The 21,500-nt window shown below is 39.9% G+C and overlaps 1 protein-coding gene across 2 annotated transcripts in view; it reads left to right on the forward strand.

Moving 5' to 3' along the window:
* Nucleotides 1-3,349: 3,349 nt before the first annotated feature.
* The window catches only part of nova2 (NOVA alternative splicing regulator 2), a 129,062-nt gene continuing 110,911 nt past the window's right edge, over nucleotides 3,350-21,500 (forward strand). The window contains exons 1-2 of one of the 2 annotated variants that reach the window (XM_084717511.1): nucleotides 3,350-4,632; nucleotides 8,923-8,991. In XM_084717511.1, coding sequence (XP_084573637.1) covers nucleotides 4,476-4,632; nucleotides 8,923-8,991 — 226 coding nt within the window. In that variant the 5' untranslated portion in view covers nucleotides 3,350-4,475. The remainder of the gene's footprint in view (nucleotides 4,633-8,922; nucleotides 8,992-21,500) is intronic. The other variant, XM_084717512.1, reaches the window with a different exon arrangement.

Raw genomic sequence — 21,500 nt, forward strand, 5'->3', positions numbered from 1 at the left:
AAGTACAGATACCTGAAACCTCTCCCTAAGCACAGTAACAAAAGTATTTGTTCTAAGTTCCTTCCCACCTCTGTATTTTTGTTCATGGGCTGCAGCTCCTGCAGTCACACTGACATAGTGGGAAAAACTGAGTTATTGTAACGTCTCTCCTTCCAAATAGCATGTGGCGTTCAGGATCACTTGTGGCAGCTCTGAAAGCCGCTTTTAAGTGTTTGGGGTCAGCGTCCAGAGCCGAACAAAGAGTGTGCAGGAGCAAATCTCTGAGAACCATCTCCCTAACATCTGCTCATAGCTCCAGCCTAATAAAAACTCAAGAATGCTGCGAGTCTGTGTGCTTTACTGCTTATGGGGCTACTTCACTTTTTCCATATGCTGCAGCAGAGGCAGCAGCGTGGACGCTCTGGCAGTGTGAGACCTTCCAACACATTCTGTCTCTGCTCCAAATGTATAAATGCACGTGTCCACATGAAACCGTGCTACACTCCACAGTCTATGCAGAGCAGCTCATACAATTAGGCGTCCCGGCCTTTCGTCCCCGTGAGCGGCGGCGGCGGCTATTTGTGGTGCAGAATCTGTTTCAGACTGCAGCTTGGGATCCATCTGCCACGGATCTGCCACGTATTTCCAGTGCAGGAGACTGGCTCACCGGTGCGTTTCTCATGGCGATGTGAAATAGTGTGAGAACGCTGCTCTGGTGTGTGTCTGTCTGCATGTGTGTGTGTGTGTGTGTGCGTGCATGCGTGTGCACAGGCAGCACAATGTCACCTTGACTACAATCTACAGGAGGCAATGAGGGCGCTCCGCATCTGTACGGCGCTGGACAGAGCAGGAGAGAGGGAGTAGAAGGTATTTGCGTGTCTCTGGGAGTGTGTATGAGAATATGCCAAATGTGTGAGTGTGTGTGTGTGTGTGTGTGTGTGTGTGTGTGTGTGTGTGAGGGAGAGAGAGGAAGACTGAGGCGGGTGTAGCTCTCTCAGACAGCTCACAGTGCTGGAGGATCCCTCTTCAGATCCAGGCGGAGCGACGCAGAGATGTCAGGCACAGCACACACAGGTGGGTCACACGGCGACGGCGGGGGGACAGGTGAGACAGGCCGGGCACTCAGGCTTCATGCTTCATCTGTTATAATGACGTGTTCGGCGCCAGAACTGCGTTATGCACATGCAAAACTAGCAAACCAGTCAGATTTGTGTGGGGTTTTTTTGGTGCAGGTAGAAGCTGAACAGGCCTGCAGTGTGGCCTGAGGGTCAGCAGGGTCAGTCAGGTGATTTGGAAACAAAAACCTGCCAAATTAGAGATTTTAATGGGGCACAATGTAGCCAAAAAAAAAAAAAAACACATTCTAAAAATTTTTTTTAAATTGCTGCTAATTTTACCTTTTCCACTTTAATAAAACCACTCTCACCAGTTTGTCTGACTTGCTGGTTTCTAATTGAAGCCAGAAACCTGCAGACGAGCTCTCCTCCTGCAGCTCTCCAGGTGTGTTTCAGGCCTGCTGACAGACGGCGGCTACAGACCTTCAAACAGCCGCAGCGGGACCTTCAGGCTCCCGTACAACCATAATTGCATTTGCCGCGGCTGTACCGGGAGTGAAAACCCGCCGCCGCATCCTTCCCGCTCCGTCATGTGACTCCGCTGGGCGAATATCTCCGCGTGTCCTCTTCGTTCCGCCGGAGAAACGCAGCCTCGGCCAATCGCGTCTCGGCGGAGGCGTCGCTCTGCTTCTCTTTTTCCTCGCTTTCTCTCTCGTGGTGCCTTCGCAGGCCGTCGGAAATGAGGCAACCGCGAGTTTGGGTTGAATGTGAGCGACTGCAACATGGCAAGGCCGTCTCGTTTGAGCTTGAGTTGAGTTCGAAAGATTATTTTTTTATTTAAGTGAAAGTTGGTAAACTCATCAAACCTGTTGAATATTTTACTGCATTCATTTGGCTTTTGTGCAACTGTTTTGTATGACACCCTGCAGAGTGTTGTTCATGAGAAAGTCTGGTTGCATGAGTTTCAGAACGGTGACCACCAGGGGGACCTGCTCAGGAAATTTTAGGGAAAATAAAGCAAAAATAACAGAAATTATGATACATGACTTAAAATGTAATTACTGTTGCATGTATAAGAGTAAATAAATATATTCAGAAGGCTTCTTTATTTCTTTTCTCTTGTACATTTGCTGTAGAATTGGCAGTTTTTTCAAGACCTTGCAAAAGAATCACAAGCTAATGCTTTTTGGGGGTATTGGCATGGAAAAGTCTGGGAACCCCTGGCCAAGTAAAAGGTTGAATCAGTAGGATTTGTTGCAGCTGTTTTTAAAAGCGTCGGCAAGTGGGTTTATTGTTGTGCCTCGCCTGTTTGGGGTTCTAAAATCATTGAACACACAGCGATATAATGAGAAAATACAGGCGGAGTGCAGAGTCTCTACAGATACAACCAGCATCACACATTTCTTGTGGGTCATAAGTGATGATCAAGAGGGATTACTGTTATGAGTCTACAGATTATATTGCGTATTATGTCTTTAAAGACCACTGAATGTATGTATGTAATCCAATCACATACTTTTTCTAATATGTTTTACTTCACAACATATCTTGATCTTTTAAATGAAAAGGAACCTATTCAAACTTAGTAGGAGTTACATTTTTGCGTTTAATTTATTTTCTTTAGTCATTTTAGGTTTATGTCCTGTCCAAACAAGGCAGTAAAAACTGTAAAAAGACAGATTAAAGTTTACAGGAGGCCTTTTTTTAACTAACAACAACAAAGCCCTGTTTGGCCCCAACAAAATGTAGCAGAATACTTATTAGGAAGTATATAAAGTAAACGGTGGGGTGTTGTACGCAAGTGCACTACACTTCATGTACCTGAAAACCGATTGCACAACATTATACAACATTTTGAGGAAACATGTCAAACCTGAGCAAAACAGTACACACAGTTTTCAGATCAAACTTGCCCTATGATAAGATAGCCAGATAAAGAATAAAAGCAGATATAAATCAAATTTAAATGACAATTACATATAAAGCACATGATTGTAAATAGTAAAAGAACAAAAACGCCTGCATGAATATGAATATATTGAAATAGAGATATCAAGGAAAAATATTTCATAATATTCCACAAGGTTATTGCTCTTTTTGTTGCCACTAATGCAAGTGATTTTAATAAATGATCAACTTCTACAAGGAAATGTGTGAAAACATTTTACTTAATAAAAATTAGACAAAAAAAAAATAAAATATATATACATATATATACAGTATATATATATATATATATATATATATATATATATATATATATATATATATATATATATATATATATATGTATATATATATATATATATATATATATATGTATAGGCAATGTCTTCACTTTTATCCAGTTTGGTCAAATTAGTCAACACAACAAGCGTGAGGAGACATTTGTGCTTCTTTTTATTGAGTTTGGGATGTCTACATGACTGCCCTGACAAAGTGTTGTGTTTACCTGAACTAGGCTATCTGAATTTCTTAAATCTTGATCCTGACAAATGTTCCCACATTATAATAAAATGTACTGAAACTAATAAATACTAAGCTCAAACAATAAACCTAACTGGAGCAAACAAACCCCAGTGGTCTGCAAGTTCTGTTTACGGGATGTCCGTGAAGGTAACGCGGGGCCCTGTGACGTCAGCCGCTCCCCTGCGCTCCCTCTCGCAGCCAGTCAGAGGAGGGATGCTCTGAACGCAAGACTGCAGCATCTTCACCGAGAGAACGAGCAGGAAAAAGCGTCTCTTTCTCTTTCTGAGTGTCCCTGCAGCTCCGCGTCTCCGGACCGTCCTCACGCACCCCGTCACCCCTGGGTGTCTTCAAGCTCGGAGCCAGGACACGATAAGAAGACAGAAATTAGAATAGAAAACCAGTAACGGCAGCGGATTTATTTTCTATTATTATTATTGTTCCTTCACCGACCTTCTTTCCTTTCTTTCTTTCTTCGGTTGATTTGGCCTCTTTGTCTCTCGGTTGTGTTTTTTTGTTTTCTTTTATTTATTGTCCGTCTCGCTGGCTGTTGCAGAGGAGCGCCACCATCCTGCACCGCCTGACATGAGTACAGCGGAATGACACACATATCCTAGCCCGCATATCACAAGCTTGATGGAAGATTGACGCTCCATTTGCACGTTTTTTAGTAGCCTAGATCATCTCCATCTGCAGAGGTTTTTCGGATTTTTTTTCCTCCAGCGCTTCTTTCTTTCTTCCTTTCTGTCCCTGCGCAGCATCTCTGTACGCACGCTGAGACGCACCACGGAGAAAAACGCGCAGCTAACCTTCCCCGTCCGTAAGAAACAGGCGTATTTTTCCAATTCCTAAATCGCTTTTTCGCCTTCTCCAAGGACTCATCTGCACGGCTGCGCTGCGTAAAAAAACAACAAACGGGAAAAGGGGGGATTTAAACGCAAACGCAGCGCAAAGCATCCAAGAGCAAGCTCGAAAATGATGGCCGGCGGAGCTGTACAGCAAAACGGGATTTTTTCAAATCCTCACCATCACAATCAGCAGCCACACATGGAGTCCGATCCCCCGGACTCGCGTAAAAGACCCCTGGAGACTCCGACGGAGGCCAGCAGCACCAAACGCACAAACACGGGAGGTAAGAGCGATGGGGATGCGGGTAGCTGGTCGGTGAATGTTGCTTCGTCCTGAGGCAGGCAGGCAGGGAGAAAGGGAAGGAGAGCAGGTTGATCTGATTCTTGACGTACACAGCGGCATGTTAGAGACGTAGAATAACAGATTTGTGCCACAATTACGCATGAAATTACACATGAAATGCACGATTTTTCATTAAATGAGCGGTTTTTCCATCAGATTTATTAAAATAATCCCGGGCCGCCGCTGCTGATGGAAAGGAAACAATGAGAGGGGCTGAGCTGAGCTGAGCTGAGGGGGGATTTATTTGGAGGGAAGCCGGCGGTTCCCTTCACGTACATCCTGCCTGTTTCAGCCTCCTTACATGAACAGAATCGGGTGTTTTTTTTGTTTTTTTTATTGCGTCTTCAGATTTACGCACACGCAGCCATGCACAGCGGCCATGCTGGAGCCAAAATCAGGATGTAAACAAGTGAAAGCCAGATCGGGCTGGTGCGTGATCGCTCTCAGGCTCTCATCCCGTCGACGGATGACCTTGTGATAATCTCACACATCAGCCACCATCGCCGCTTTGTGTACAATTACACAAGCGGATAAACAAGCGGACTCGCATTAACAGCAGGCCCGTGGCGAGCTCAGAGAGGAGAACAAGGGGAACCCAGAGCAGAATGCGACAGTGATAGTCTCTGTGTTACTGCAGCAGCATGTCAGAGCCGCCTGGATATTTTTATCATGCTTTGCTGTCCTGATTTTAAAGAACCTGCAGCACCCGGAGGGAGAGATTTTTATTTTTAATCTCTAAAATTGTCCAATCATGTTTCTTCATTATTCTCTGGTTGGATGAAATATGGATATGTCACCATGGCAATCACCATATTTGGTTTTTGTTTACATGCTGTCATGCGCCAAAGCATTCCCATCATCCGGCATTACAACCATCAGTAGCCTATCCTGGCCATGCACCCCCATCATGGACATTTGGACATGCACTACACCTTTAAATGTGTTATTTACACAACAGAGACGAAGAAGAAGAGATGGTGAAGATTTTTTAACTCCTAGATAAAGATTCAGAGTGTACAAGACTCCTTTAGAAATGTTGAAGATTTTAGAGCAGACTGTTAAATCTGACTGTCACTGTCAACATAACAACAACAATATTGTGGGCACCTGTTAAGGAAACAAAGAAAAATCAATATAAGAAATACTTTATTGACCCCCCATTCTAGAACAGAAAATGTATAAGTGTAGAAAAAATTTCCAAAAATGTGACAATAGCAAGAACGAGAATAAAATTCCAATATAAAGCGGCAGAGATGTTTAGAGAAAGTCAAATTTGGGGAAAAATGGTCATAAAGATGACATTTTTATGTGACCTACACCTTTAATACTAAGATCAGGCTGATGTTATCAATAATTTTGATTATATTTGCATGCAGCTGTTATATAATGATGAATGTGTGTAAATTTAAGTATTTTCATATTGAAAACATTCAGTTTAGCACCAAATATATTTCCAGCCAGGGCAGAAAAACATCTAAAACACTGTTTACACTCTAAAAATCTCCACACACACAAACATAAATTAAATCAACAGATACAATTGGGATATAAAACACCACAGAAATACAAATTCATGAAATCCGTTTAATGTTAGTGTATCCTAAAAATCAAATTATAAGATGGTCATCAAGACTTTGAAAAAAAATGTATTTACATTTTTAGATGACCTGCACCTTTAATACTAAGATTAGGCTGATGTTGGTAATATTATTGAATGTGGTTACATGCAGCTGCTATACAATACTGAATATAGATCAATTTTACATTTAAATATAAAAAAAAACAAACAGTTTAGCCCCAAATATGTTTCTTTTCTTGCAGAGAACAATGTTGAAATTCAAATGAGGCATAAAACTGCACATAAACAACAAATCAAATAAATCTTTTTTTTAAATGTTAGTTTGTCCTAAAACTCAAATTTGTAATAAGATGTTCATTGAGACTCTGAAAAAAAACATACATTTTAAGGTGATCTGCACCTTTAATTCTGTGATCAGGCAGATGTTAGTCATATTTTTTAATGCAATTGCATGCAGCTGCTCTATGATGTAAAATGTGAGTAAATTTGTTTATTTTTATGAAAACAAACAAAACAAAGCGTTCAGTTTATCATGTTTCCCTTCAGGGCTGAAACATCTCTAAAACAGTGTGTTTAGACTCTAATGGAACATAAAACTCTCCACAGAAACACACAGTAATGAAACGTGTGAACTTGAAGTAATGTTGTGCAACACGTCTGTTTAGGAGACAAAAATGTCAATAAAAGGACTTTATATTGGAGAATAATATTCTAATATTAAGTGGCAGAGATATTTAGATATAATGCTGATTAATTATATTATATTATATTATATATTTTTTACTTTCATGTAAAAAAAAAAAAAAAAAAAAAGCATTCAGTTTTGCCCAAATGTGTCTCATATCAGGACAGAAAAGTCTCTAAAACAGAGTTCAGACAGCTGTTTCACAGCCTGGGGGTCATGGGACCTTTTTAATTGTAAGGAGTGTAAGAAAACAACACAGCAGGCCTGTGAACTCAGCATTTCACTCATTTCTGTGAAGAAAACTCAATTATATATATATATTTTTAAGATCATCTAATTATCTAAGATATGAAGTTAAAAAAATCTCCCAGGATGAGGACAAGGCTTCACTCTCTGCCAGTTAAAACAACCAAAGAGCTGACAGAACAGTGACCTGCTGTCAATGAGAAAAAAAGAAGCCTGAGTTAAAGAATAAAATTTAGTCAGGGGTCATCAGTCAAACTCAACAATAGAAAAAAGTGTCCCTTAAGGAAAAAGGTTTGAAACCACTTGTTTGGACACTTAATGAGACACAAAACTCCCCACAGAAACAAATGAATGAAATGTGATCGTTAGTGTTTCTTTAAAGTCATGTGACCAATGCCTGAATTACGAGTCAAAGCTGAGATAAATTACAAAAACAAAAAGACAATTAGTGAATAAAATGTACAAAAAAAAACCTGCAGCAGGTTTGATCAGAGAGGAACCTGCTTCATGTCAGAGGTGGACAAGACCAGAAGATGTAGTTTTTGTCTGACAAAACGCCTCTATACTGAAGTACTGAATAAATGTAAATCTTGTTCTCCAGATGTAAGAAAACATGTTCTTCTGCATCTTCTTTACCCCAAGTAGGTGTGATGGTTACAGTAATGTCTTAAGAACATAAAATCTTAATAGACCTGCAGAGTTTGAGTGCCCTGTCCCTTTTAGTGCACAGTGACAGGTGGCACAGTTTAAAAAAAAACTCTTTAGTCTTCAGTGTGACCCTGGCGATCAATAAGTTTTTATCTTTTTGTAGATTTTTTTGGGGGGTGACGGAGTCTTTTTCCAGCAGAACAGGACAGTCATTTTTAACAGTTTCTTCAGCTCCAGTCAGGAAACATGACAGCTGTCCTCAGGAGGAATAATTAGACAGACAGAGGGACGAGAGAGAGTGTCCGGCTGGAGGAGCTGAGGAGGGGTGAGCTGCAGGTTAGCCAGCGTTGTTTAACTGCAGATCGATGCAGCACTCGGAGCACTAAAGGCCCCCCTGCACGCTGCGTACTGTATGATAAAAACCCCAGACCGGCCCTCAGGGGACCGTCCTCCTCCTGCCTGCGTAAACAGTCAGACAGCTCGTCCATTTAGACAAATGAAAAGGTTGGGATGATGATGATGATGATGATGAGGAGGAGGAGCACCAGGCTTTTACTCAGGCAGGGAGGACGGCCGCCGTGCCGCCAGGTCGACCCTCCCTCAGCTGGCAGCATCGGATGACACACACACTTCACCACAGCCCCTTAAAATAAACAAGAAAGAGGAATCAGAGCTTGGTTGCAGGTTGAAAATTTCGCACCGACAGCTTTTAAAAAAAATGTCTTTTTGTTCCAAATATATGTTCGAAGAATTTGATATTTGCAGCTTGAATTAATCAGATGCTACAGATGAGATCAGCCTAAATGATTCTTTTATTTTTCACCAATAATAAGATGCAGAAAGTGTTTATATTTTTGGCCCTTGATGCAAAATATTCACCTTTTACCCAAATTGCTTTTCTATCTATTATGTTTTTGTATTTATATTTTAAGCTGCACCCAGGCTACAGTTTTAAAGTTCTAGAAAAGTCTGAAAAAGTGCTGCTAAGAGATCTTAATAATACTGTGTAATGTTCCTCTGTATGATTAGTTTACGCCACACACTCCCCACCCCTGTGCTTCCTCTCTCTGTAGTGGCCTTCCTGCAGCCCCTATTTGAAACTGAAGGCATTGTATTCCCTCACCAAGAAACTGAGACTCATGGTAAGAGAGACTTTGATTTTGATCTTCTACCTGTTTTATAATCTTTACTGTAACCTTCTTCAATGCTTCAGGACTGATTCAGCAGCGACAAATCTCCTGCAGACTGAAGTCTAAAATTTTAGGGGTCCGACTGCTGCAGGGCCTGACATTTAAATAGGCTTTAACATGTAACACCCTCATATTCTACTCATGACCCAGGATAATGCATGCTGATATTGTTTATACTGTATGTTGATCAGTTCCATGACATCCATTTTCATGCTTTTTTATACAATCTCAGTGTTTCTTTTGTCATGATACCCGACATTGCTGCACAGATGAGTCCTGATGACCTTTGACCTCATGCTAGCCGTGTTGTCATCAAAGCGTTTGGGTTTTTGTGAATGCTGATGTTTAAAATGTTCACTGCTTGTGCTCAGAGTGTGATGTGTGACGGCTACAAAACAGGGCTGGGCAATATATCAATATTATATCATATGAGACTTGCCTCTATTGTTTCTTCTTTCTTATTGCTTTATTGCTCTTGTTTTTTTTTATTTTTCCTTTAAGTTATTTTATCATTTCCGTTTATATTGTCATATATACCTGATTTATATTGTCTTTATTTTGACATTTTGCGTCCTGCTTTTTAGCGTCTTTTCTGTCTTCTTGTCTCAGCTTTTCTTCATTTGGTCTTGGTCTTGTTTGGCCTTGTTGTATCGCTTTCCAACCCTCTGCCTCGCTTTGCCCGTCAAAGCACTGTGTCAAACTCTGTTTTTAAATGGTGCTACATACATTAAGTTATTATTATTATTATTATTATTATTATTATTATTATTATTATTATTATTATTGTCACAGCTGCAAAGATTAATCAATTATTAATCACAAACTATTTTGATATTTTATTAATCAGTTTGAGTAATTATTAAAGAACAAAATTTCAAATCAAAATTCTCTGATTTCAGCTCCTTAAAAGTAAATATTTTCTGATATCTTTTCTCCTTTATGACAGTAAACTGAATATCTTTCGGTTGTTTGGAAAGCAAGACATTGAAGGATGTCATATTGAGCTTTGGGAAACAATGATCAACCTTTTTTCTGTCATTTTATAGACCAAACAACTAATTGATTAATTGAGAAAATAATCAACAGATGTGGCATCCTTTCAAATTTCTATTCCGGGCTGTAACTTGTGTTATTATTTGCCAATTTTATGTTAATCAGAGTTCAAATTAATGCCGAATGTTCACCAAATGAATAAACATCTGTTTATAAGTGATAAGAAATCATTAATAATCTTCTAGAAGGAGTAGATGTTTATAACGGTTAAATTGAGCAAAATGTTAATGGAGTCTGGCAGACAGTCAGTGTGTATTTTCAGAGCAGTGGGATTTTGTTTTTCAGGCGTAACTTTACATTGACAGACAACTGACAGTTATAAACAGCTGATTAACTTGATTAACAGTGTAGGACTCGTTGTCATGTGTTATTGTCAATTTATGATGTAAATACAAACAACGAAACAACTTGCTTCAACCACAGACTATATATTAAAGAGGATTTCTGTGGCTCCAACTTGTGATTTGGACTGCAGGACTCATTTTTGGACACGAAACTGTTACGTATTGCTCCTTTAAAGGCTGCATCGCAGTAAAGTGATGTAATTTTCTGAACTCGCCAGGCTGTTCAAGCTGTTCTATGATTTGACTTTACCCATTTAGTCATTATATCCACATTATTGATGATTATTTATCAAAAACCTCATTGCATTTTTATTTTCCGAAAACACAAATAATCCTACAATACTGTCACAATATCAGTATGGAGGTATTTGGTCAAAAATACTGTGATTGATTTTATCTCACCCAGCCCTAGTAGTTTTTTATTTAAAAGAATAATGAGATATATGTCTTATTTTGCAAAATATCTTAATTGATTAGCTGATTGGTCTATAAATTGTCAGAAAATTATGAAAAATGGTGATCAGTGTTTCAACATCCTTGTTTGTCCACAACCCCAAAATATTCAGTTTATTGTTTGTTTATTGATTCTTAAGAAGCTGAAACCAGAGAATTTTGACTCTCTCTTTTTTTTTTAATTATTCAAACTGATTAATTGATTATAAAAATAGTTGGTAATGGATTAATAATCAATTAATCGTTGCAGGTCTAATAGAGATATTAATAATAAGCCTTATCGCCCAGCCCTGCTGCAGAAGATGCACAGTGCAGCTGCTGCTGAGTGAAAATCACATGACTGCAGTGATGAATCTTGAAGTGCAGAGCTCCAAAAGAAAGAAGCTTTTCAATCACAAATATTTCTCCTCATCGGAGCAGAAAATGATAATTTTTCAGTCGTGTTTTGCAGCTCAGACACATACCCGGAGGCCTTTAATGCAAAGTGTTTTCCAGCGTGGATGAGACGTGAGACATTTAATTCAAAGAAAAGACGAATTTTTCCACTGGAGTTTCTGGCTGGTTTGTGTCCACGGTTTATCAGGACACGTGTGTGTGCGCGTGTGTGCGTGTGTGCGTGTGTGAGGAAATGGGAGGTGACATTAGAGAGAAAGAGCCGGTCAGCTGTCAGACAGTAGGAACAGGGTGATATGGGACTACTGTAGCCCCTGAGGGTCATAAATCACGGCAGCCACGTCTTATAAAAAGCTGAAGGTCTTAAAGCAGAGAAGATCAATGAGTCGCTGCGGTCGCTGCTGCTGTTCACAGCCCTCCTCCACCCTCTAGCCGCACCCCACCCCCCCACCCCCCCACAGCCTTTTAATCCACCAGCCCAAACCCATTCTTATCTCTGCCCCCCCCCCCCCCCCCCCCCCGCCCCTCACCCCTCAGCCCCGGCCCAGCAGGCCCCCCCACCACATTAAAGGAATTTGGATTTCCCTCTCATCATGTACATATATGATCAGAGACCTTTAATGAGGTCATTGTTAATATTTGATTTAGTTTCAAAAGTTTAAACTTAGATCATTTCATAATCTTCCTGCTGCATGTCAGCCAATCAGGGACCGCTATTTTTACCATGCAGAGTTCTTTTTATTATTAATTTTAAATTAGGCTACATTTATATGAAGGAAAAGGTCATGAAGAATTGATTATTCTCCAGTAAATTGCTTATTTGACAACAAAAAATTTAATCTGACAGGGTTCATATGAGTGCTGGAGATCCTTGAATTTTCATGGCTTGAAAAGGGCTTTGATTTTGGATAAAGTGCTTGAAACTGCTTGAATTTGTAAGTGCATTAATAACTCGCCTCCTGATGGAACAATTTTGCTTTTTAGGTGAAAAAATAAAACAGTTGTGTACTGGTTCAGCCAGGTTATAAAGCCTAAGTCTCCTCACATACATTTGAAAACATGAAACTGTTTTCCTTTAATTTGCCTGCATATGAAGCATGATTGTGGTTTTGGTGCCACAATATCATCAGATTTAACATGAAGAAAAAATGAAATAAATCATTTTGAGTATATGTGTATAAACATGTCATTTACCACAGCTGTAAGGTGCTGGAAAAGCTTGAAAAGGCACCTTGAAATGTGCGTCTTTTCCAAAGTCAAATACTTTGGAAAAGATGTAGAAACCTTGATCTGAATATCACTGAGTCTTGAGGAGAATTTACAGCAGCGCTGGCGCTGAGTTAAATGATTTTACAGTATCAAACAGTCAAAATGATTCAGGATATGATGATATCCAAGGCTGTTGAGAATCACTTGGAAATAAGACAATAAATCTGATTAAAATGCCATAAATATGTTGCTAAATCACTTTATTTGCCAAGAACTATTAATTTAGAGAAAGAGTGGCTTCGTTGCAGAGACACATCAACAGTATTTATGACACACAAGGCTGAAAGGCTAAAGCATACATTTTCGTTTACCCCTCACCTTGTGCTGAGTGCATTTGTTTGCAATATTTTTTGATGATTATGTGTTTGAATTTGAGCGTTTCTGAGCCCTGAAATAATAATTATTTTCATCACACATTTTGTCTCCTCTTGGTAGGAAACAAACAGCATGCAGACCACATCCAGGCTTAAAACTCTCCACTGACTCTACAAACAGACATTGTTTAGAGTAGTGGTTTTCAAACTAGAGTCCGAAGACCAACAGGGGTCCTTGAATGGGTTGTAGAGGGTCCTAGAAAAAAAAAGGGAACATAATATTTTAACTTTTATCTATTTTATAAGAAATAAGGCTGACCATTTTGATTGATTTGAATTAATAGTGACTATGAAAACTTTATTATCTTGCAGCTTAAACATATTTAAAAAAATACTCAGGTTATTCTTGGTCGAATGTGCATCTATTTCAGGGGTCCTTCATGTGAAAAAGTCTGTACATTTCTAGTTTAGAGTGCTGCATAATAAGAATTGCACATTTTCAGCTTTTTTCTTAATCAACAATCGATCAATCATTAATGATTAATATGATTAAAAACACATGCCCTTTTCTCATTTGAAGGTTTATCTTATCAATTCTAGTGGCACAGTAGTTATTTGAAGCATGAATTTGTAAAGCATAAACAATTTAAACAAACAGAATAATAAAATGGGATGCAATTCTGTAATTTCTAGACAAATCAAACCAAAACAAATCACGAAAAAACCTGTTAGTTCTGCAGAAATGGTGCACAAAACATAGATTATTGGTTAATACACTTTCAACAGGTTAAATTCTTAATGGCAACCAATCAATAAATGGTAATAATCATTAACATCCCTAGCATATAATCAGTACTGATACTCTGATACCTGGAATGCAGCAGCTTCTCTCAGACTAATAGAACTGAGACAGATTCAGTCCATTCAGAACAAACGCAGCTCTCAGGAACAAACTGCTTGTATAAGCCATTACTGTAAGAAGTCTTATGTAAGCGCAAACAAAATAAATTGGATGTTTCTTTTTTCCGTTTTCATGTAGGTGGTCAGAAAATGAACATGCGAGCGGGGACGCCCACAGGTTCAGCAGTCAGGGAAAAGTTTGCTGACCTGGACGTACAGAGCGTTCAGTCCTCTCATCACTTTAAAAGATGGGATTTTCTTTTTCTTTTTCTTTTTCTCTCCTCTTCTCTTCTCCTCTCCTCTCCTCTCCTCTCCTCTCCTCTCCTCTCCTCTCCTCTCCTCTCCTCTCCTCTCCTCTCCTGTCTGTAAGATATAATACATTCATTTAGTAAATGGATGGACTGGCAGCGGGATGTTGGGAAGGAGGAGGAGGGGGTGGGGCCTTGAAATGCCCTTGCCAAGTGACATTAGGGGACTCGCAGTAGGGCGGAAGATTTCAGTGTGTGTGCCTGTGTGGGTGTGTGTGCATTGCGTAGTCATCTTTGTGTTTTCTGTCTGACCTAAGTTGCAAAAAGCAGAGCTGAAGACCCTGAACAGCGGGGTTTGGTACTGAATGTTTTATTGCTCCGACCGAATCACTTCAATACCATCGAGTATCAAAAAACGCCTCGTCATTCGATACCAAATTTTGATATTGTAGAAGTAAATCTCCAAAGTGTGGTTTATGTTGTAAAACTGCTTTGAGTTGGAAAACCAAAGAGTTAAAGCAGAAAACTGAAGTTTAGTGAGATTGTGGCAAACAGATTTATACTTTTTATATATATTTTGCTGAAAAATGAAACTAAAGCTTTATACTGTGATGTGTAATCAGGACTGCAGACTGAGATCATGAGCCTGAGCCATGCAGGAGGAGTCGGGGGTACGACAGTGAAATCACTTTCACTGTCAGACTCACTGCAGCATCTGTCAGGTTTTGCCCTAAATTACAAATGAAAAGTTCATGAAAAACAATAAGCCATAATCTAAAAGGTAAACAGGACATAACAGTAAAAAAAAAATTAAATTACTTAAATAACAGTACAATAGAAATATGTAACTGTGCATGTAGAGCTGCTCAGCTCTGCTGGTGAGATGATGCAACTTTTGTTCACAATACAACAAACAACTAAGCATCTCCTTGCTTAAATTCTAACATTATGAGAAATATAATTTACTTATTTATGGTTTATTTGGTAGGAACAGATACAGTGTACACAGACAAGCAGAAAAACAGCCAACCGATGTGTGCAATAAAGCAATAAAGTCCACATATAAAGGCATTACATTTTCAAATATATAATACCAGTCAAAAGTTTGGATTTATCTTTTATTTATTTTGCATTCCAGTTTCCCACTGGGGACATCAACACTCTGAAATATGGAATTATGTGTGAAAATTTTAGATTCCTAAAAAGCCAAATGACTCTCTTTTGCACTCACAATCAAAGATTTAATTATTAAACCTTTTTGCTTTTTATCATCATCTCATGCTCTTCTCCTACACACCCGTCGATCTACAAGTGTGCAAAAGTTTTTTCCTCTTTGATATTTTAAATTCTTTAAAATAGTCAACTTTTGCTTTGATGACAGCTTTGCACACTTTTGGTATAACCTGAATCATTTCTTATAAACATAAAGAAATGAAGAGAAGATGGTCCAAACTTTTGCCTGGTACTGTATGTATTAAAAAATTAAAAAAGACCTCTGTGGTAGCTTTGACGTTGTGTGCAAACTTTCATTTTGATAAGAAGGATTTTATAAAATTAGCACGGCAAAAGTATCGTTCAGGAATTGTATCGCAAATTTCTAAATACCAGCCTGAATGAAGTGTAATGAGAGCAATGAAGAGGTGTGTAAATGATGAATTGTGCTGCAGATACATGCACACACACACACACACACACACACACACACACGTGCATGCTGTGTATTGAGCCTTGACGGTGTGAGACGAGGCCTTTCATGCTATTGATCCGAGTGTTTGCTGTTGCTGCCGGAGCTGAGCGGAGCAGCTTTTTTTGGGGGGGGGGGGGGTCGTCCGTACAAAGAGGAGCTGCCTTCCTCACATCGATCGCCTGTTCGGCCCGTCGAGGAGGAAGCAGCCCCGCGTTTGGCACCCAGGCGGAGGGGGTTCAGACCTAAAATACTGCTAAAGCTGCAGCAATGTGAGCCAGAATACATAGAAAAAAGTTCATTCTTTTAAGGAAATAATAAGTTATTTGATCTGTTTCTTACAAAATATACAGAGCTGTTATTCCTACATGAATTTCAAACAGTTTTGTAAAATAAAGACCGTCCTCGGCGTCTTTAGAACACGGCGTTCTCCTCTGCGACACGCCTGTTTTGTTCATTGGCGAGCGTTCCTTGGCTGCTCCCCTCTCTTCCTCCTCTTCCATTCCCTCCATCTTCCTCTCCTTCCTCATCCATACTAATCATGCTCTCCTCCAGACCATCACGACTGCACCCTCCTCCCGTCCTTCTTCACCCTCGTCCTCCCATCATTTTCTTCGTCCTCCACCCACCCACCCCCTCCTTCATCAATCGCCATTGACGACGCTCGCTCGGCAACCGTTTCCGAGGCTGTCGATCGATTCGCAGCCGCCGTCGGCAGGACTCTCCTCCTCCTCCTCCACCCTCTCCTTCTTCCTCTTTTTTTCTCGAGCCACTGCGTCAAAGTAAAAAAAAAAAAAAAAAAAAAAGCGGCCATTGTATAGGGTGGGGTGAAGGGGATGAGGGGCGGGAGCGTTCCCACAGAAGGAGGCGTGCGATTGGTGGCGCGAGACGCCGGTCACAGCTAGCTGGGCGCTGATAGGTGAGGAGAGCGCAGCGGCGATGAATATGGATGAAGGGAACGATGAAAGGGCCGATGCAGCGAGGACGACTGGAAGGGCCCCCTCCTCTGAAATAGCCTCGCTCTGTGAACAATACACACCGTTTTCACACACACACACACACACACACACACACACACACACACACACACACACACACACACACACACACACACACACACACACACAGACTGAAGGGAGAGAAAGGAGGCGGCTGCTTCAGTTATCTTTGTTAGCGTAGCCACCGCGTCTGCTTCGATTTCTACGCAGACGCCCTGATGATGGGGATTGTTCCAGTACGGAGGCACCTGATTGGTTCTCACAAAACCTCTTTTTAAACTGGAGGTTGTTGTTCTATCAGATCACTCTGTCGGCTTTCTGTTTATGATAAACAGATGGAGGTATTACCTCATCTATTTATCATTTATTATTAGGGTGACCCTGTCTGTAAATTATTTTTTAGATACCATCATTTATTCAGATTTTTAAATAACAGGAGCCGCATGTTATTTTTCCTAATAATAAGTTGAATGTTATTTTCAAACTGAAACGTCCTCCATTTTAAAAACAGCCTCTGTGATTTCTGGCATGGAGGCAAAACACACAGTATTAGAAGCTGCCGGTGTTATGAGTCATCCTGATACTTTTAAGAGGAAAAAATGCTCTTTTTAAAGAACACACTCATCTGTGATTTGGTTATACTGACTTCAACATTTAGATCAGGTCTGTTCAGTTACCTTTTTTTTTTTTTTTTTTTAAGATTTAGAAAAAAGGAGAAAAGTACCAAGTTCCTATGTCTCACCTGTGAAGTTAAAAGTTAGTTAAAGTTAGTTTCAATGTGTAAAACACCCATTATTTTGTCTCCACTTGATTGCTTTTCACAACTGACCCTCCCTAAGTCCCGCCCCTTTTTGCTCTTTGCTCCAATAACAGTTGAACAAGCTTGGTACCCGGGGGAACCTCGGCCAGCCTTTCCCGTTCCTGTTCAGTATAGGCTACTTAGATATCCTGTGCTCATCTATATTGAAAAAAAACCTAAAATTTGAAGATGTTACTGAGGTAAAATGACATATATTCACATCTTAAGTTACGTTTTGCTAACATTAGCTAACTTAGGATGTGACTGTATACATGTAGCTTTTACAGTTCTCCAAGCAGCATCTTCAAAATCAGGTTTTCTTTTCTTAGATGAGCACATAGAAGATCTAAGTAGATCTACAGAAAACAGGACAGGAGACAGTTGACTGAGGTTCCCCTGCAAACCAAAACTGAAAAAAACCCAATTATGTTCAAACATAAAGGAAAAAACAAAGTACCTTTGTAATCCTAGGAGTAGTTTTTTGATTTAAGAAACACAATTTTGCATGTAACTTTTTTTTTCATTCAGTTCTCTCTGCCTAAACAGCCGGGTTAAAGCTTTTTAATAAATTGTTTCTGTGCTTAACAACAGACTAGAGGTGCAAAGAGACTGAATTATTGATATCGATATCTGTTAAATCAACAAAAGTATCTGTCTCCTTATTCAGGTGGAAGAACAGAAGTAGGTGTGGTTTATACTGGAAGTCACATTAACTTAACATGTTGTGTTTTCTAACCTATTACTTCATTGCCAGTGTATTTTCTTTGCCTTAAAAGCATCAAATTGGTTGAATATCGGCATATATATTTTTTCTAATCAGTAAAACTGACATTGTTACAATAAACCCGGTGTTACAACACTCCCCGTTCTCCCCTATTACATTAACTTTTATTTATTTTATTTTTTAAACTACTGAACAAAGTTTGGATAAACAGAAAAACCTTTTCAGTATTTCTTTTTCAATATTAATGTGTAGAAAATGAAATAACTAGTTAGTGAAATCAAAGTTCTTTATTGCAAACTGAGTGGGCATTTTTATTTTGTGGTCGTTCATAATGATACTGATTTGGAGAAACTGCACATATGAAACAGATTTTTTTCTCAAACAATAACATGCAACTTTGGGTAGAAAAAAGTCACATTATCACATTATTTGTGCTTTTTTCGACTAATGTATTCAGATTCAGGTGCATCCCTACAACAGACAGAACCACTGAATGGGCTCATTAGCTGCATAATAAAAGGATAATCTTCTAATAAAAAATGTAAACACTCACAAACTTTGAATAAAATCACCATGATATGATTATAAATGATCACAGGGCTGGATTAAGGTCATTAAAAGGCAGGATTTTGATCGCAGGCCGCCAATTAAACAAGTCTGATTTAGATTAAATGTAGCATTTAGAAGTTAAATCCCTCGGCAGTCGCTCCAAAAAGGTTAATGGTTGGTATATATATCTGTGGATTTGCTTTTTAAAAAACTCTTTCTCATTTCTACCTCAAATATTTGATGATTTAAAGGGTCACAGGGATGTTAAGGACTTTGTGGCAACTGCTGGCAGCTCCTGAATCTGGTGATTAAGAAATTGGAGCTCCTTCTACACGCTGAAAATGTCAAATCTGAAGTGAATGAACAGCGTGGGAAAAGCAGAACGTTCAGACGCTGAGGAGGAGAGAACGATGAAGTTATTAGAGACATTTCCTCCTGCTCGCCGTCCTCTGCGAGCTCGCTGTGTTTATGAGTGACGGCGGCCATCTTTCAGAATAAAGACAGCTGGTCAGAGCCTCACTGCTGGAGAGCTTTACATGTTTGTGTGTGTGTGTGTGTGTGTGTGTGTGTGTGTGAATGCTACCTCCCAACAAAAGAGCAGGGGACTGGAGGGGGGTGTGTTAGACAAAGCCTGCCCCCCTTAACTCTCCCTGCTTAGGGGAGATGAATATTTTCCAAGTCCCCAGAGGTCAGAGCCTCTTTAGTCCCCCTCCTCCTCCTCCTCCTCCTCCTCCTCCTCTTCCTCAGCTGAGGCTGCATTCACACTGCTGCACGTCTGAACTACATTCACTCCACGCTCTCAATCTCCGCATCTCCTTTCACATTACGTCTCCAAACCAGTTACTTATGTAACTTCAGTTCTCTGAATGTCCAGATGGCTGCTAGAGGTGGTCTGGATTTCCAGCATCCGTGGTCAGGAAGAATTAACGGAATAGTTTGGATTATTTGAAGTTGAGTGTGTTACAAATGGTTGAAGCCGATTGGCATACCAACCAGCACAGAAGCTACGCCATGTATTAGGGATATACTTTTTTCATTAATTAGTTTATTGATTAACTGGTGGACGGGCTTAAAAAAAAGATCCATCAAAAAAAACAAACAAATCATTATCAGTTTAAATATTAAAAATATTTAGAATATTTTCACCACATTACCTTACTGTCAGACAGCCTTTTCCAAGCTTGCACTTTATTTTACATAAAGCATGACATAACAGTCATACCTGCTGTCAAATTAGACAAAAAATTGAAATAATATGTTATTTATTAGGCAGTAGAGAAAGGGAAAAAATACTTTTATATTTTGTAAACTTTAGTTTACAGTACAGTTGTGTTGTAATGTGTCCCACATCACCCTGTAATAAAGACTAAGAAGGGTCTAATGCATCAGTGCAACCGAAGCCAAATATCACTCTCCAAACAAACCAAACTACATAGGCAAAATTAGTAATTTTACCTTGCAGGAAACAGGATTTGCAGGTCTGCTGCTGCCTTGACCTGTAAGCGAGTTTGTGTTTTTGTGTGATTTCGGTGTTTTAAAAGGATAGTTCTGATTCACTGAAGTCGCACAATGACACAAACAAACTAACAGATTGAGGCAGCGGTAGACCAGCAGCTCCTGTGTTCTGTGAGGTAAAATTACTGATTTTGCTAATGGAGTTTGGTTGGTTTGAAGAGAGCGATATTTTGCCCGTGTAACAGCAGCTTCCCATTAGAAAAGGCTGTCTGACAGCAAAGTAAAGTGGTGAAAATATTCTAAATATATCATGCACTTAAACTGGTATTGATTTTTTTAGGTGGAGCTTTCTTAAGAACATTTTTAAGTGGCGAAAATACTGTTTTGCTGTTGACCCTATCCGCAGCATTAAATTGCTTCGCTTCCGTGCCGGTTCTCCTCTCTGCTTCTCCAAACTCAGGCTGTGCTAACCTCCATCTTCTGTAGGTAACACACTGACTATCAGCAAGTACCTCAAACAACCCTAAATCAAATAATCCAAACTATCCCTTGAAACAGAGCTCCAGTAAAAGTTCTTGTCTGTTTTTATACAATCCCCAGATTGGAGTGAATGAGTCCAAAGCAATGTCACAGATTTTTTTAGGACTAGAACGGTCGAGCACTATAGACTGCATCTAAAATCCACTTATAATATAATGAAGTGACTGTACATGATTTTCAGTTGTTTAAAACTGTTTAAAACTCGGAGCACGTTGTCTGTTTCCAGTACGAGGAAGTCACTTTAGGTGTGTTCGTCAGAGTGAAGCGTGTGAGGAAAAGTAACACAACATGAGGAAGGATTTATGATCTTCAGCACCACCCCCCCCTTGGCCGCCCTGCCCCGCCCCACCCCTGCAGGCCCGTGGACACCAGATCCCGGGATTTGAGCCTCCAATCCCCCAGCATGGAGAACCTATTCTGGGCCTGGCGGGTCCGCAGGGGCCTTAGCAACAGATTGGACTGTTTACTCATCCAGTCATGTCACGGTGGAGGACCATTTATTATTTATTGCGAACGACCTCTACGTCTCAAAAAAAAAAAAAAAAAACCCTGATCACTAATGCCCCTTTCTTGACCTGAAGAGACTTAAAGATAAACTTCACACACACACACACAGTTTGGTAAACTTGCGAAGACGACAAACGCACACACAGCAGGGTGGAAAGCGGTTACTCCGGGCCACTCTCTGACCTCACTGCTTGTTCTGTTTGTTCTCTTCATAACACGCTTTCTGGGTTG

This window comes from Lutjanus erythropterus, chromosome 4 (assembly GCF_056507025.1).
Source record: "Lutjanus erythropterus isolate fLutEry1 chromosome 4, fLutEry1.hap2, whole genome shotgun sequence".
In the NCBI taxonomy this organism is placed as follows: Eukaryota; Metazoa; Chordata; class Actinopteri; order Lutjaniformes; family Lutjanidae; genus Lutjanus; species Lutjanus erythropterus.